Raw genomic sequence first — 18474 nt, 5'->3', positions numbered from 1 at the left:
TTTCCATTATTTCAGGAATTAAGTATTTTTAAAGGACGTTCAAAGGCTTATGGGGGGCCATCACTTTGAAAATCACCAAAATTGGGGTTTTTGGGCCCTTTTTTTCTCAGCAATATATCTTCCTGGGCAAAGGCCCTTTGGGGGTTCAAGAGAACCCGACCAACGTTGAAAATCGCGAACCAACGCACCCAAAAAATAAAAAAAACAGCCCCTTTCGAAGACTGCAACGGAGTCTATTCTGAGCGAGTATATAGCGAAATTACCTGTACATGTACATGCTGTACTGTACGTGGCAGAACGCCCGTATTCACAACGAACCAGGTCATAACGTTATGTCAGCGTGAATGCACAAAAAAATCACTCACCGTCCTCATCGTTGCACGTAATATTTGCAGATGTGGAATGAAATACTTAAGTTGTAACCAAAAGTGAAATGGCAGAGATCTCAAAGTACCGTACTGCACCTCGGGTTCACAATGTGCTACTGTACCTTTGCACCACGTAGGCCTGTTACCGTAAAATGTATTGCTATAATCGTAACCCCAATATCACGCTTTCTGTCAAGCAGCGCGTATACTAGTATTGAAATTCTACTGTCTTGAGTCTTGAGTGTACTGGGCGCTTATGAACTCTATGATAAAACACTAGTTCTTGGGATCATCTAGCAAGCTATCTCAATAAGATGTTCTGTTTATTTAGAACGTGAATATACTCCTTTATACTGTATGCAGGTTTGTTTTTGCCCGGGGCTCACATTACAGATCTAATTGTGCTGAAATTGACAGACGCCGCGGGTAAATCTAGGCTGATGGATAATCCATTGACGTCATCAGTGCGTCATCGGCGACATGGTAACAGCCGGCAGAGGCCGCGAACAAAGAGAATGGCTAAATTTGCACTTAATTGCAGCAGATAACATCTGATCACGTTCGCACCTCGGATGGAAATGTTGAGATTGAGAGACATGTTTTTCCCATGAAAAGAAGATATGTTTTCCCTCTCAAATGAATCAATATAAAGATCGTTCACTGCACGAAAATCCGACAGTCTCTAAGCACGAAGCATGCGTAAAGCTTGCGTTGTTTTTATGAAATTATGCTTTGCGTATAAAGCTTCAAGAGTGCTTCCCGTGTGCTTAAAGATAAGATTCCATTTCGTGTAGCAAGTTGACGTAGTTCAGTCAGTAGTTAAGACTGAATATATTGTTCATGTACCAATATGATATGCATTCGCTGTTGTTTATTAGCTGTTGTTTATTCGCTTGAACTAGTGGACTGCTAAGTGTAGTAAGGTGTTCTGTGACAGTGTTTTCTTATAACGACAATAGTGTGCAAGAGGCATTGTCCATTGACCTGAAAAATCCCCACAGTGTAACTCTGTGCCCTGTCAAAGCGCCACCTACATTCATGTATGCTAGTACATAATTTCTTGTTCGTAACGGGTAGATATGGAATTATGGGGACATTTGTTTTAATTCTTCCGTTTGTATAATGAAAGGTCGGCGCCAAATAAGAATTAATGTAACAAATTCATACTAGTACCTGCAAAATATAGAATATATAGATAAGCTAACAAGTAAAACACTTACTCTGTGTCCCGCAACTTAACCCTTGTCCTGCTGAGCCCGTACATATACGGGTTGCACATATACATGATGCTTGTGTGGGTCCAGTATCTTTATCTCAACTCACCTGTTAATTGTAAAGGCAAGAAAGATCGCTATGTTATACATCCTACGTCAGTGCGTCTATAGAATACCGTTTCGTAGAATTAATAATAAGAATCAAGTTACTAAGGAACAGTTAAAAACAAACAACTTGCTTACTTGTATAACCAACAATCTAATGGCTTGATCTTGATCTCTTGATCTTTATATTTTCCGGTTCGAGGAAAGTTAACTTTATCGAGATCTATTGAAGGATTGGCGCAATGTCAGGCTTGAGGATGCGTCGAAAGTCCGAGCCTACCAACATCAAGGTTACAGTTTTATCCTATGACTCTCGTGACAGTCCGATGTATCACCGGTCAACGCCTCCATCCTTCATCTACAGAAGTACCGGGAACAGTTCGACTCCAGTCCGCCAAGACTGGAAGAAATGTCTGGAGGTCAAAGTTCGGTACTTCACTTTGAACCAACCGCGGGAAATATGCGAGGATTACGGTGCTGGAGACACATTTTGCGAGCCATCGTTTGCAACAACTTCTAGGAGGGCGTCAAGTTCTAACCTGAAACCACAAGGGAGAAACGGAGAAGAAAAAGCGCTCTCTAGTGACACAATTGTTGACGACAAGCCGGAACGCCGGCGCACTTTGAATTCTGACCGTGACAACGCCGCAGAGGCACACCGTAGAACAGAAGAAAACGTTAAACTATGGAAAACCACGAAAAAAACTGACTCAAAGAAACACAAGAAGTCATCAAGTAGGCGTTCAAGAAAGTCTTCAACATCTTCAGACGTTGTGACAGACAAGTTAGGCAGTTCTGTGCGTACAAGTGTAATACCTGAGGCAATTTCACCGTGCAACGTCGCAAAACCGCAAAGAACATCAGTGTCAACTTTTTCACTAGTTTTGCTGCCCTTCAAAATACCAGTGAATCCTAGGACAAGTGTTGCATCTGGACGAGGAAGAAATACAGAGCCTAATACCCCAGAAGCGAAGGTGGTCTCCTCATCTGGAGTTTCTCAAGTCAACCGAACTTCAAAGCAGTCGTCACCCGAAGTCCTGCACAGAGCGCCATGGGTCGCATGGGGGCGCTGGTACGAGGCTGTAGAAGATGAAAGGCGATCGGAAGTGTTGTCTAGTCTAATGTACAGGCATAAAAAGACTATTCCTTTTCCCTTGCTACCACTGACTCGACCACTGGTTAAAGGATCCTCGCTGAATAGGAATCTGGTCCCACGGGTGTGACATGATGTTACAATTCAGTTATTTTCAGTAATAATTTTTAAAAAGTGAGAAAGTTTACATTTTCCTCAATGTTGAACTCAATTTCTACTATATAAATATCTGAGGTTGGAATCAATGAAAGACTAAATAAAACCTGCTTATAAAACTGGTTGTATATCTATGTGTAAGATTGACTACAGAAGATATTCCTGTAAAAAAAACACTGACAATAATCCATATGACAGTTATTTTGTCATTTATTTTCAATCTTTCAAATAGCATTGAATATTCATCATAAGATGTTCTTGCACTTAACAAGTCTTTTGGTGTCACAATTCATAATCACACAAACACACACAGCACAATATAACTGGGGAAATGCACCTTTGATAGAAAAGAAAGTACATGTAATAAGTAGAAAAGCTAATGATCTACATCTAGCACCTGTATGGCTTTCGATGCTGCGAACAACTTCATGTGCACATTTGAAAAGTTCTACTTCATATTTGGAATGCGATATTTCCCCACGAGAAGTACACATGTAATATGATACAAAAGTTGCTATCATAGAGATTCAACAATTTGTACACATAACATTACTTGTGACAAAAACAGAAAATTCAATGTTGCTAATGCTATCAAATTTTCCAATGTCATGCAAAGTTCAGAACAGGAGATATTAGAGTTCTTTTCAAACAACCAAAGGCATACTTGCAATATTTCAATAGTCCATATGATACTTTCCTAAGACATGAGGGTAATAGTGACGTTTTCTGACTACCAGCGCTGCATCAAGAAGAATACAGTCCCAATCATGACTGAGTTTTTAGCCCCCTCATCCTGTCTGGGACTGTATTCTTCTAACCTAGTAGGAGACAAGATCCCACGCAATATTTGAGACAAGGCCTCATTCACTGTTTGACACAAGGCTGCACTTATTGTTTGCAAAATGTCAGCAGGTATTTCACTTTTAGTCATGAAAAAAGAACTTTAATGTCCATTGATCGACCACCCGTTTGAAACTATGAATAAATGTTTAGTAGATATAGGGAATCCTTGCAAATGTAAAGTAACACAGAGGCATTTCGGTTTCTTGCAAATAATGTCTTGGTAATCTCATACTTCCTTCGATCCATCTCTCTGCACAGTCCCCAGAATTGTGAAAAGGCAGACAGTTTATCATCAAACTTCTTCCACAGTTGCAGTGGATTCAAAACTGGACAATAATCGCACAGGACACTAACGGCTTTTTCACCTTTCCGTTCCATCTTTGTGGTCCCCTGCTACATGTACTATCATTAAATACCAATTCAAACATACACGGGTGAAAGCTAGACTACAAAGTCCTGTAGGATAGGCACGTTGCTACCAGATCAGTCATCATCATCCCAGTCTGCCTTCTCTCTGGGTTTGGGACCTCCCGCTGGCTTGGACATAATTATCTGTGGAAAAACAACAGAAACAAGGTTAAAACTAAATCACTCCACTGATGCATTCCCAAATCAGGATCCAAATCTTTTCCATGACAAATCCACTTGGTCTATCAAAAATTTGTCTTCCTCCCCCCCTCCCCTTTTGCATATTAATTCATTGTTAGGATAAATCTGTTCTCCAACTAGATCTCTTTTCCATATCCATTCAAAGCTAGGATATAAAAACTATCTCAAAGAAGTTTTTGTTCAGTGTCACTAATAAAAGACACCAGATGGCTGTCTGAAACATCTGGCCGTTTCCAAAATCATATGCAGTTGCTTGAGTAACTGCTTTTTGGTGTACAAATTCACTTGTTTTTTGGACCGGCACATAAACTTCAGAGTTGTGATCTTTGCAAACGAAGCAGCAAGATTTAGAGATACATGGTCTTGTTTATCCTCCAGACCTGCAAGTTTCAAACCTTAAGAATATCAATGTGACTTTGTCCATCTGGCAGATGTGGCCAGTTCTGTATGAAAGAAAAGGTTCCCCTACCTGGTCCACCTTCAGTACCGTAGCCGCGGCGTTAGAGGCTAGTCTGATGCCCCACATCTTGGTTAGGAACGGCTCCAGGATATTGGCCTCAGCAACATCTTTAACTGCGACTCCCTCCCCCTGTGGGACACAGTAACATAACATCTGAGTAAGTCCCCATACATTCATATTGACAGCTTCTATTGTATTCATGGCACCTGATATCGTATTCCCTTAATGCTTGTAATGAGACATAAAACCAACGTATGGTCAAATGTTATTAGTTCTAATATACAAAGTATGTTATATTGTCAGCCCATTCCAGTGTGGGTGGATAAATAAGTCTGTACAGATGTACAGCTTGTACCCTTCAGTACAAACCTGGTGTGTTATGCCATGAGGCAGTTTACAGCTTATGCAGTACAAACATCCTGCACAAACTTTACCAAACTCTTAGCCTGTTTTACACAATCTCTTACTGTCAATTGGGACCCCTTGAAGAACCACAAACTTGGGGGCTGTTAGAAACATGAATTACTCAGACTAACCCACATGAGAGAACAGAAGTTTACCTCATTGTCAAAGCCAACGTTCTTCCTGCCCTGCTGGTGTTCAGCATACAGGTTGGCTATCAGCTCCTGGCTCTGGAGAAAGCAATAAGCAAACATGTTACAACATTTACAACAACATCTACTGGTAACATCAAACTTAACCACTCCATAGTGGCACTCAAATTATATTGTTACACTGGTAAGTTAGACTATGCTCCAGGTTCACGAAGATCAATACTAATACATGCAGTTCATTTTAGGCCGACTTTAGACAGACAACACTTTCATAGTCGTGCGACTGTTGTTGTCGACAACGTTGCCGGCGACGATATTTTTAGGCTGTCTAAAGAGGATCAAAATAGTCGTGCGAGGGTTTTTATGGAATCATCGTGCGACCACCTCGGACCCAGTCGCGCGACCCTTCAGCGGGGGGTCTGCGACTATTCCTCACATGTCTAAAGAAAAATCGTCGCCGGTGACGGGACTGGATCATATGCTAATAAGCCTGAAGCATGTTTTTTTCTATTTGAAAGGGCATTTTTCTCTGTAAATATACATGCAGTCAGTAATGGAAACGTATTTTTGTCATCAGAAACTGCCTGTTCCAGCGCAATGCCCCACCACCAGTGGCTACATCCTTCATGATACTAGTAGTAATCTGTAATACCACCGGCGGCCACGAACGCCGGCTTTAATTCCAGATTTTCCCGTCTCTGTGTCATTCTTTGTTGGGGACAATGTTTGTTTGCAAGCAAAAGAATAGTAATCTGCTGCATGACGAAAATGAAGAATTCTCCTGCCATTTTTAATTTGCAAGCAAGGGGTCACTGTGGGTCACGCACGCACGCACGCACCGCAGTGGAATCCTGCACCGCGGGTGTCCCGCAATACTCTGAACGCATGTCTAAAGACAACAGTTGCCCACAACGAATAGTCAATAACAGTCGCACGACTATATAAGTGTTGTCTGTTTGAAGTGGGCCTTAGTTGACCATTGTTTTTACTGTGCTCGTGTATTTTTGGGGTCTCCCACCAGAAATCATTGAAAAGCACCAGTAAGAGACCTGAATATCCTGATGAAATAGATAAACAAACCTAATGTACATCTACCAGTAATTAATGCTAAGCTGAGGGAACAGGAAGCTTACCTTGATGCCACAGTTTTCTGCTAATGCTTTTACGAGTGACTCGAATGCCTCAGCGTACTTCATGATGGCGTACTGCTCCAAACCTGGGCAAGTCTGTGGAGAAATAGGGAAGTCAGAACACAGGGCAGCAACATTTTAATGTAGGGAGATTCAAGGGACACATAGGTGTCTTCTTAGGTAATAGACATAAATAGGAGTGTGAAAATTTAATTTGTTTCAGTCACCAAATATTGTAACAGTATATAATCTGCTGGGATGTCCCTGTAGCCCAACTGGTAGCAACCTCACAGTGTAACCTCTGGTTCTAATTAGTTCGTTAAAATGGAGACCAACCCTCTTTCAGAAGGGAAGTAAAATGGGGATTCTGTGTTTGAAGAGGTGTTTTGAGCACGTTAAAGGGGAAGGGTTAGTAACCCCTCCCCGTAAAAATATACGCTGCTACAGAAACAGCAGGAAACATATCTGACTTATGAGCCACTTGGCACTACAGGGTGAACAACAACAGCAACATGTAAATCTATATACTGGACACACAGTGTTCAGAATAATTTCCTCCAACAAATACAGAGAGGAGTAATAAGACTTGTACATTTATCAGCGTCTACCTCATCCGTGAAGCAATCAGTCTAGCGTTGAGTTGTTACTGAAATGCTACAGCCCTTACCTCTGCATACGATGCTAGCTGCCTGGCCAGCTCGATCTCTGTAGCCCCTGCACCAGGTAGCAGCCGTTGGTCCTGGTATCACGGAGAGGAAGGTTTCAATTAGAATCATCCATCAACTATCATAAACTATGAGTGGCCTTTTTCAGACATGAAATAGTTATGATAGAATCAGTGTAGAAATGGAAAGAAACTATCAATGGAACTTTGTTTCATAGATTGATTATGATATGTTTATGCATCAATTTTAATAATCCTGAATTATGCAGGGTCCTCCCCAGAGGATGGAATAAGGGAGGCCCTCCACTATACTCCTAGCCAGCTCCACTATACTACTTTTCAAATTTAGTGTGTTTCTTCCCTATTTTCTTTGTTTTGCTAAAATTAATGACAATTCACAGATTTTTGTGCCAAGTGGCATCACTTTTCCAGTCAGCGTTGTCTGCAAAAACTTATGAATGAGCCATGATCAAAACAATAGTCGTTTTGCCACTTCACAACAAAGGAATCACAACAATATATTGTACTTGTAGTATTTGACACCCTCTGTCATTGCAAAATGAACCCATTTCCATGAAAGCGCAGCGCGTTGGTCCAGGTTATTTTTGCCAGCCCCTCCACTATACTAAAAAATTCTGGGGAGAACCCTGATTATGCTATCTCCAGTGCAGTTTTTGGAGCATATAAAGACACTGAGCATAATCAACATAAACATGTTATGGTATCTTCTGTTGAAAAAAGATTTCTCGGGTGAAAATCATACACCAATATAGAAGAGTCTTACCCTCGTGATGACTTTAAAGTTGTTCACACCATCATCAATGGCACGTTCAATATCATCCATGATGTTCTCTGTTGAACCCCGGATGACAATGGTGGCCAGGGCACTCTCTTCTTTCTCTGTACAGCAACAGTGAAGCAATAGGTACTTTAGCTCATGGCACACATTCTATCTATGTCTCTCAAGATTTGATAGGATAAACATTTTGGGACAGGCTTTTTTAAGAGTAGTTTTATACATGAATTCTATATACCAGAACACAAAACAGCAAAATATCAATCTTGAAACCAACTACTTTTCACAAGCACTCATGTATGCAGAGGGACAAGTAAAACTAAAAGTTTTTAACATACTGTTATTTTCTTTATTTACATGAAAAGCAATGCAAAGAATGGTCGATTTTGACACTCAAGTCCACAGTAATCTAGAGTTGTTTGTTAAAGTTGGTACACTGCTAACCTTGTTTAAAGACGACAACTTTGTCCTCGCCGATCTCGTCAGAGTAGACCATGTCACAGTGGCCCAGTTCCTCAGCTGTGGGCTGGGTCTGGATGGACAACAGAACATAACCATTGATTATCAGTACTTCAAACTACATAACCAGGTCCTGAAAACTCCTCATCATAATTCATAACCACTGGTTATATAAAAGCTTCTGAACAGTAACGATTTTACCTATGGGCAGATTAGGATAGATGCTGAAATTTTTACTCTTAGTCTTACATTTACAACTATCAAAGGCTTTCAAAAAATCACTCATTGGACCAGAAGGAGTCAAACTCACTCAGTGTCATACAGTGAGATAAACTACATCATGTACAGTACTGACACAGTGATAATCCTTACCAGCCTGGGCAGAGCGGTGGCTCCCACGGCCTTACACAGACGGCGCAGGTCGAACTTGGAGTTGAGCCGGACCACCATCAGGCCGTACTTGTTGGCGTAGTGGAGCGCCATGTCCGCCACTTTCCCGCCAGACACGACAACCTTGGCGCCAGTATCTGCTATCGATTTTACCATCTTAAGGTGTGAAGAAGCAAAGTATATTCTTAGTGTTACTGTTGCAGGGCTTGGTGATTTCAATGATTCAAAATTTCCTTTATGATTTTTAATGCAAAAGTAATAAAACATTTTTTTAAAGAAAGATCTACCAAAGATTCCTACACAAGATTAACATTCTATGTTTCTCAATATGGCAACATTTCATCACATAGCAACCAGCAAAGGAATAGTCAACCAAAGAATAATACCTAATCCACAAATCTCACACAGTAAGAAGAAGCAGAGTTCCTTTCATCGTAACAGATTATAAATCGTCTAAGAAAGTCATCCAGGAGGTAAGATACATAACGTTATTCAAGTAGATGGATCAGTTTGTAACTGTGGTTGTAGTTGTACTTAAGAACTTGACTTTCCTCTTAAAATCACAAAACCTACAAATTATAAAAACAGTGGGACACTTTGTCTTCCTCTGCTTCCAAAAAAGAAGTCAAACCCAACCTATCTAGATATAGTCAACACTAGTATTCAAGTAGTCTCTTTGTATAATTATATTTATCACAGTTCATTGTTACATACATATCTTGTTTCTACCATGTACTTGCAATTAGCCTACGGGCATGAACTTGCAAATAAACTTTCTATGTAGAATGTACCCAATCCAACTTACCGCATCCATCAGACCTTCCTCCCCCTTGCTGAAGTCCATCAGCTCCTTGGCAGACTTGATGAGGACCGTGCCTTTGGTCTCTGTGTTCCCCATGTCAAACGGACACGTGTACACAACGATCTTGGCATCTTTGGCCTTGACGAGGTCGCTTTCTGCCTCCCGCTTGAAGACCATGCCCTGGATAACTGTGGACTGGTAAACTCCACAGCCCTGCGGTAACACAGGTGATAGGCTTTACACCTTTTGTTCCATTTTCAGTCTATGCACTTAAAATGATGACCAAAAAAAAATATAGTGACAGCAAAAGACACGAGTTACAATGCAATTATTCAACAAGCTGAAAAAGGGACCAAAAGGTCTTAAACACTGACCAGCATTTTGCAGACTCGGACACTGTCCACATTGAAAGCTGACTTCTTGGGATGCACCATAACTAAAGGGAAAACACAAGACATGTCAGAGCAGCTTTAACAATCACTACAGATAGCAATGTGCAGTGTATGCTACATAAATACCTTAATTTCTTCATAGTGTATACTGTAGTCATGCAATGAATAATAATAGGAAAATGTCAATAACTTCCCATGTTTCCCAAATGTTCCTTCTGTAGACTTATATTCTGATACATGTTTATACATACATACATAAACTACCAATACATACAAATGTAGTTACAAGTAAAACATTTAAGTGGCAAGAAATCAACAGTAAAAGCCTTACTGCATGCTTTGGTGATGAGATTAGAGAGGAAGTCCTCGTTTCCGTACTGCTTGCTCGGCAACCGCCGTTCGAATGACCTTGAAAACCTCCTCACTTTTCCGAAGGTCCTTCACTTCACCGCACACCAGATCTTTTAAAGATGAACAAGACATTAAAATTAAAGAACACGTTTAACATGTGGTCACATGACCCATTACAGTCATGTTATCATTGTTGACTCTGCCAAATCATCAAGACTAGAATAATAAAAATATTACTAAATATTACTAAATTATCTATTTTTTCAATACATATATCTGAAGATCTAGAAACCTGCAAAATTTTAGATTTTATGACCAGAGAATTATTTTTCTTACCTGGCAAGATTTCAAGGGCTTTCTTTGCTGCCATGTTGTATCCATCAATGACTTCTGTTGGAGACAAACCCTGTGCAGAAAAAGAACCTACACTTAAACCTGTGATGATCACAACAAAAAGAGAACAAAGTTAAACACACTACAAAATGAGTTTTTTTCAGTTTTGTAAAACCACCCACCATTCGGAGCAGTTCCTCAGCATTGTGCAAGAGGGCGCCGGCAAACACCAGGATAAAGTTGGTGCCATCACCGACTTCCTGTTCCTGCATCTGTGAGGCCAGGATGATCATCTTAGCTGCGGGGTGTTGGACCTGGGAAAACATGACAGAAAGATGGGATCATTTATACATGATTCTGACAAGGTTTGGGAAAAGGATTAACTATGACAAATTCTAATAGACTTTGGACATAACTTTGGTATACCATGTCAATGTATCATCATCACGTCATAGATCTTTACAAACTAGTAGATAAATGTTAAATGCTACCATACTATCAGAAACCTCTGAAAATCATGTTTGGTTGTATTTTAGCTAGTCTACAGTAAAGGTGACAATGTCTACATTTCAAGTAAATGCATCTTAGGAAGGTTACTGTTTGCAAGAAAATCAGAAGGAATAGACTGTGGTCAAATTTTGACAGAAGGACCTTTCACATATATCACAAATGTATATTCTTACGTTTGTAGCTCCCATTGCTAATAGTGTGCTAAACCTGTCTGCTCAAAATTGTATTTAAAAAAAGCATCATTTCAAAAAAAGATGGGACCAGCCGACTCACCTCTAGTTCTTTCATGATGGTGGCTGCATCGTTGGTCACAAACAGCTTCTCAAGATGGTTGATCACCATCTTATTCATTCCTGTTAAAACACATTATGATTGGTTAAAGGGGGATTCCACTCATGAAACGGGTATTTTTCCCATATATATTACACTCTTCGGAATACAAATGCACCCGACTTTTGACTAAATCACCACGACTGACTTTTCGACCAAACACTGTTCTAAACCTATGAACCCCCATACGGGACCGCTTCCAATTCTCGGCTTTGACCTGACGTCACGGGTTTTCCAAATATGGGCATCCGCACAGATCAAAACACGAAGCAGACGACAAAGTGTCATGGCGGACTCAGGCGGCCGTGGCTCAGACTAGTTCGACCCAGACTACATTATGCCATACGCATATGAGCCTGAACGTGATTCTGAAGAGTCGGAGAGTAGCGATGAGAACAATCAGCCTGCAGAAGCCTTTGCTGGGACCGCCACGCAACCAGAGGCGGCATGAGACGGCCGGGATTACGAGACGGAGGGTTGCATGCATGCTAGCACCAAGAAGCATATGGTGCAGATGCGAGACTACAACTGCAGCCTACAGTGTGTGAGTGTATGTGTTGCCACGACCTTCGTGAGCTGACAGATCCCGTGGACCACAGCAACCCCGATCGCAGCGGTATGGGCGTCGGGAGCGGCCGTAGCCAGCTGAAATGCGTCAAGCTACACGAGGAATTCCATCCCGTCTCATGAGGTCTGCACTGAAAACTGCACTTATATTATCTACAGTGACAAAATGACTTGGACTGGAAGATGTCAGGGAGCTATTGAGAAATAGGTAAATGTAGATTTTGTGTTTCTGTTCCATTTATTTTGCACGATCTGTGTGTGGGGTCGCACGATGGTGAGCTTAAGGAAACATAGCCGCATGTGGTCGAATTTGTGACCTGTATATAAATCTATTAGCAGGACTCGAAATACTGTTTTTTTGTATACCTGCACTGGTGCAGGTAACATTGGAAATTACCTGCACCAGACAAATTTTACCTGCACCATTCTGAACTTAGTAAGTATGAATCATACTAAAATTTTTCAGGAACCTTTTTTCACTACAGTATATTACCTGATATGTTGTGCACCTAAAAGTTTTTAAACCTCGTTTCCGGTACTTTTTGTGTGAAGAAATGGACAGTTTTGTGATAACTTGTGCCACCAATTTAGTGTGAAAAGTTGGAAATGTTTGGAGGGGGGGCTGTTAGGGCAATACCAAGATCTGAAAATAACCAGATTGAAACAAAATGGCAAGCAGTGTACTTGTTGCAATCTTTTAATACAAAAAAAATATAACATTACAATTTACATGCATTTTTGTTTCTCCCAGAATCTTACAACTGTCAGCGTACAGACAGTTTTCGTGCTGGGTCCACAAGAATCATCTTGGGAGATCAGTGTGGCGCGTGGTTCCAGCCTGTGCAGTCACCAAAATAAGACAGACTTATCCCTATAAAGATGAGACTAATTACATAGGACATTTTCCTGTTAAGATATTTCGCCACCACATGTTCAATTGCTAAATTGATCTGACGTTAAACCAGAGAGTGATCTATAAATCTGTATTGTACTAACTTTTTACTGTTAGGGTTATCCATTCTTGTTAAGCTTGGGGTTAGAATTAGAATGAGGGTGAGGCTTTACTGCTAAAATAAAACAATCTTGATAACAGTGTTACACAGTTTCCACATCATTTGCACTATAACAGGTGCATTCAACCAAATGCGGACATCTATCTACCTCACCTGTATAAATTTATCTACCTATTTATGGTTTATACAACAGGCCAAATAGAAACCTTGAACATATTAAGTATCCTTATTTTCATATTCCTTTGAACTAGATATACAGCAAGAAAGACATGTATATTATATCAATATACAATTACATTTCTGTGTAATTTTCAAAAATAGGTAGGGAAAACTTTGGTGGACACACATATATTGTTGTAAAACAGCATTTGTTTCTGACATATGTAGGCAGGATATTTATGAATAAAATGATCCACTGGATATACAATGTGAACTTGTCCTTATTCAGTTATTGACATAATAATATAGCCTGTCATATAAAATCAGTACATATACTGCCAACATGTTCAAGTTGCATGTTCATGAATTAATATTTATATTTTCACATTTCTTGTGTCTAAGAGAAATAGGAGCAGCAGTTTTGAAACGTTCAAAACAGAAACTACATGTAGTTTTGTCATATAAAGCATGTATGCTAAAAAAAACATAACAAAAATGAGAAAACATGACCATGAAAACAGTAGAGTTCCAAACGAGACTCGTTTACTAGCCTGTAAATCTTGAACGGTACTGTGCAATTGCAGTTTCATTGTCTGGCCTGGAAAGTCAGGCTTTTGGAGCACCTAGCCACCACAAAACTCCCGACGCCTGTGTATGACAGCCTTCAACACCTTTCTTTTTGAAAGTGTAGTCCTGTTTCTTCTCATAGATGTTTTTGACCACATAGTCTCCTAGCCTCTTACTGTAGTCCAACCGCTGCCTTAGGTCAACTGCAAAGAATATATTCTGAAGTCAACAATGTTCTTGTGATTAAGATATTCATTGATGACAAAATAATACTAGGCCACATTTGCATCTATGTTAAAAATGACAATCATGAATAACAAGAGAGGCTGAAATTTACAAACTCCATCTCCCTTTCCATGCAAAAACTGACTCTTCCATGTCAACCTTTTGCTGAAATCGACCATACATGAACTATTAGTATGATCTTAGTATTACAACATCACCCAACTCCAGGATGGCTTTTCTGAATATAACATCCATCAAGCATGCAAAACACAAAACATGCAAGCAAGCAAGAATGGCTTCTGGGCTGCCTACAAAAGAATATATCACTTATAACAGTGCTTAGCACATTTCTGCACCCAATATATATTACTGTACTGACTATAATTCTTAAATCGGATATTTGAAAGGTTTTAAATATAGATTTACACTAGCTACTATACAGTATAGTAGCCACATATTCTTTTACATGCCAAAACAGAGAACATTTCTTATATTAATTTCAGAGTCACTCCCAGGAAAGAAGCAATTATAAGCTTGTCATGATAATGATTAAATTTGGCATGCACTACAAAATCTGTTAGTGCAGTAAATATTTTGGTTTGACTTTAAGGTATACCAGTGCCTAGTCCATTAGCCCAAATCATATACTTCTGTCAATCTTTTTTACCAGAACAAGTAATCTTACCAAACATATCATGTCCCTTGACAAATCCAGTGTTGTCATTTTAAGAAATAAATATACATACATGTAAGTAGGCACATGAGGACACTTTTCTACTAGTAATGAAATTAAAAATTAATTACCTTTTGACTTGGGCTTTTCCTCAACCACGTCCTTCTCTTTTCTATCAAACAAAAACAGAAGTGGCAGTTATGCACCAGTTCATGCATAATTTTAAAGACATGGAACTCTATGACATTATTGCATGCTATGGAATTCTGCAAATCCTGCACTTCCGGTGGTGTCTGCTATCTTAGCCAACCTTGGGAACAATTTCTTGTAAATTGTACAACTACAGGCAGTCGAGTGACTACCAGACATTTTGGAATGTACACAAAAAGTTTGAAGACCGTAGTTTTGGGGAATACAGAGATGTTAGCACTTGAATACAATGTAAAAGTTTGGTAATCGTATGTCAACAAAAATTATGGCGTGGCCGTGAACACTTCTGAATGCAAGGCCGATTTTGGGGCCCGATTTCTCGTAAACGGTATAACTACGAGCTTAACAAAAGTAGTCGAGTCACTATCAAACATTTAGGAATGCACATAAAAAGTTTGAAGACCTTAGCTTTTCAGGATGCAGAGATATTATCACTGTAGTAAACTAGGTCATCACATGTCAACAAAAAATGGCGTCGCTAGCCGAAAACACTCTGAATGCAAGGTCAATTTCAGGCCCAATTTCTCGTAAACGGTATAACTACAAATTTAACGAAAGCAGTCGAGTTACTATCAAACAGTTAAGGAATGTACACAAAACGTTTGAAGACCTTAGCTTTCCGGGATGCAGAGATTTTAGCACTGTAGTGAGAGCTGAAAGTAGTCGCTTGTCGCCATACACGTGCATGTGACGTATGTCAAAACAAAAAATGGATAGCCTCAATACCAGACTGACTACGCTGGTTTCATAAGGAGAATAATTTGCCAAAGGCAAGGGTTTGCTACCAGAGAGGTTGGTCGGCCGTGGAGGGGAAATGTGAATCTAATCGTGGACTGATTCCCTTGGCCAATTCCCGATTTTTTTCCCGAATTGTACGATCCACGCACCCCCGTAGCAAGGCCTGGTGGAGGCTAAAAATGACGCCGCTAACAGTAAACACGCTACTTTCATGGTCAGTTTCGGGCCCAATATCTCGGTACGCTGAGTGAGTGAGAGCAAACCGAAAACGGTAAAATTACTATCGGACATTTAGGAAGGTACACAAAAAGTCTGATGCTCAGCGAACCTCGGAATACAGAAATTTGGCAACTTTTTACGGACCATTCTGCTATCTAAAAATGACTATCTACATATTGGCAGATCGCTACAGAATGGCCCGCAAATAATGATTGGAACGCGTTTGCCTACCAGTTCTGATAGAGGTTGTGCACACATATTTATTCTAGCCCTAAAAGCAATTCTGAGCATCTAACATCGAAATTCATGCCAGTACCAACCTTTTCAACTGGAAGAGTCCTTGGCGGCTTTGTCGATCCAGCCCGTCCGTAACACACCATGCGCATTGAATTCTGGGATTGTTGGTAAGGGACTAGCGGGGAATTCAAGAAGTCGATCGCTATAATGCACACCCTGCGTTCAGGCTTCAACTCATGGTACATTTGACCAAGGAGGTTGATTCAAGCATAACAATTTATTCTCTGATGAATTATGATACCCGCTTCTGGAGTGGAATGCCCCTTTAAGTGTGAGCTTCTTGGCTTTCAACAACCAATAAACCAATGAAGAAGAATCTACTTATTTCCATGACATTACAATACGTGCTCAAACTGGTGGTCACAGTTGAGCTAAATGTTAGTGTTGCTAAAAATAGTAAAATAACACCTTATTTCATAATGAAAAAAAAAAACAATGAAATTATCTTTGAAGCAAATACGAAGGTCAAAAACTGAATTAGTCAACCAGAATAACTATGACTGCTCTACTCAATAACACAATACAGTCAATATATTCAAAGGCACATGGTGGCACCTGGTTATAACTAAATGTTACATCTAAATCTTTCAAACCTAACTCTACCTGTACTAACAGAAATATTTTTGGAACCTAGTGTAACAGTGTGGCTCAAGCACCACCAACTGACCAGTCCAACTGGTCAGAACCTTTTGGCCTAATGGTTTTGGTGATGAGTTAGTACATGTAAGCTGGAGGACCTGGGTTCGATTCCCAGGAGACTGTTTCATAACCTTACCGTTGGGTCCGTAGGCAGTCCGCGTCGTTTTGGCCAGCTCACGACAGGCATCAATGTTCCTGTACACAGCCTCCTCCAGACCATGGTATGTCTGAAGATGGAAATTTCACACACATGCTTAATCAAGTTAATGACTAATGTGTAGAGAAAATCTGCTCATATTTCAGTCAAATCAGGCTGATCAGCTTCGCTTAGTGAAAATCATGTACTGGTAAATTGAATTTTCTTTAGGGGATCTGTCGAACCGAACAATGTACATTAATATAATATAATTACATTCTATTCACGAGAGAAAATTATGGTAGGTAAATTTTATTCGACTCTGTCTTTCAAGCCCTTATAGTGGTTTTACTGTCTACTGTCGATGAACCATCCGGAAGATGTCTTCAACGATTTGCAACATAAAACTTAAAATGTTAAAAGATACAGAAGAACGAGCAGATATGCCTGACTTGCAAAAAAAATGACATGACTTCATGGTCTGATACTTGCTTATCAGTTTGACTTCTCAAGCTGGGTACTTCCTTTGATAACTGTATCATATGTTGTTCTTGTTCAGGTCCATACTCTGGACAATTTTTGCCCATATTGCCCGAAATAAAACGAATGTAAGGGGGAATAATTTGTGCCCCCCTCCCACGATTTGTGTAGAATGTTCTAGCAAGCTGCACGTGCAGATCACATACCCACAAAAGTCACAAAGAGAGACGACAAAATACGGCGACCTAGACCTGTAAGATCACACATCAAGATTAAATACATGTTCAGGTTTCTTTTAGAGTCCTTTTTGAAGGCAAATACCTTACCTTGGAGCCGTCTTTTAGCATTTGCGCCAGACCCGGCGCTTTTGGTACGCGCATCGCCATCTTGGATTCTTGTGCACTGGTGACTGTGTCGTATTCGGGTTACAAAAGGTTACTTTAGGGTTTACGACTCACCTTCGCAAATAAATCTGTGTGATTTTTCGTCAAAAATTTCATATGTTAATATTGTACCATAAAGTTTAGGAGAATTTTAATATTTGACTGCCAACTTTATTTTCTATGTGGCTAAATAGATGGTTAAATCTGGAGCATGAAAACTCCTAAGGTAGCCTCCGGTTACCTCCAAATTAGGTCATGGCGTTGACAACCGCTAGGAGGCGTTAGATACACATTGACTGACTGTAAACAGCCACAGTTAAACAGCCTTGTCCGGGATCAATGTTTCGTTGAACCTCAATTCATAACCAAACGACACAATATAAGGCGGCATGGAAAACGATTTTCATGAAACATTTTCGTTTGATTTCTGTCTCATCTTCAGGAAGTAACGTTAACGTTATAGATTTAAGGGACGATGACGTTGTTAATGTATTAGCATGTATGTAACCATTGCAAGAGGCATACACCTGTATTAAAGTTACTTCAGGGATCTTAGTAGTGCGATCCCATTCCACCCATGACATCTCTGTCAAGATATGATAACCTTAT

At 40.1% G+C, this 18474-nt stretch overlaps 2 protein-coding genes and 2 long non-coding RNA genes across 4 annotated transcripts in view; 1 reads left to right on the top strand and 3 right to left on the bottom strand.

Annotated features, from left to right (window-relative positions):
• LOC118423603 (immunoglobulin superfamily member 10-like) overlaps positions 1-761 on the bottom strand; it is a 6749-nt gene extending 5988 nt beyond the window's left edge. The window contains exon 1 of the mRNA XM_035831829.1: positions 366-761. The gene's annotated coding sequence lies outside the window, so the exon portion shown is untranslated. The remainder of the gene's footprint in view (positions 1-365) is intronic.
• Positions 762-3126: 2365 nt separating this feature from the next.
• LOC118422722 (T-complex protein 1 subunit theta-like) lies at positions 3127-17964 on the bottom strand. The gene is given in 17 exon segments (XM_035830444.1): positions 3127-4331; positions 4858-4977; positions 5409-5480; positions 6536-6628; positions 7200-7271; positions 7981-8096; positions 8437-8524; positions 8824-8997; positions 9647-9856; positions 10018-10079; positions 10367-10421; positions 10423-10496; positions 10723-10792; positions 10902-11033; positions 11503-11582; positions 17003-17093; positions 17809-17964. Coding segments are annotated over 17 exon segments (1638 nt in total). The 5' UTR covers positions 17869-17964; the 3' UTR covers positions 3127-4262.
• Positions 12074-13559, top strand: LOC118422724. Its single transcript, XR_004831952.1, has 2 exons — positions 12074-12334; positions 12878-13559. It is a non-coding gene; the product is annotated as an uncharacterized LOC118422724 (long non-coding RNA).
• On the bottom strand, positions 12803-16211 carry LOC118422723. The gene is made up of 3 exons (XR_004831951.1): positions 15584-16211; positions 14895-14935; positions 12803-14068 (listed from the first exon to the last, which is right to left on the bottom strand). It is a non-coding gene; the product is annotated as an uncharacterized LOC118422723 (long non-coding RNA).
• Positions 17965-18474: the final 510 nt, after the last annotated feature.

The sequence above is a fragment of the Branchiostoma floridae genome, chromosome 9 (assembly GCF_000003815.2).
Source record: "Branchiostoma floridae strain S238N-H82 chromosome 9, Bfl_VNyyK, whole genome shotgun sequence".
NCBI lineage: Eukaryota > Metazoa > Chordata > Leptocardii > Amphioxiformes > Branchiostomatidae > Branchiostoma > Branchiostoma floridae.
The sequence above is the reverse complement of the archived record's forward strand: the minus strand, read 5'-3'. Positions and strand labels throughout refer to the sequence as shown.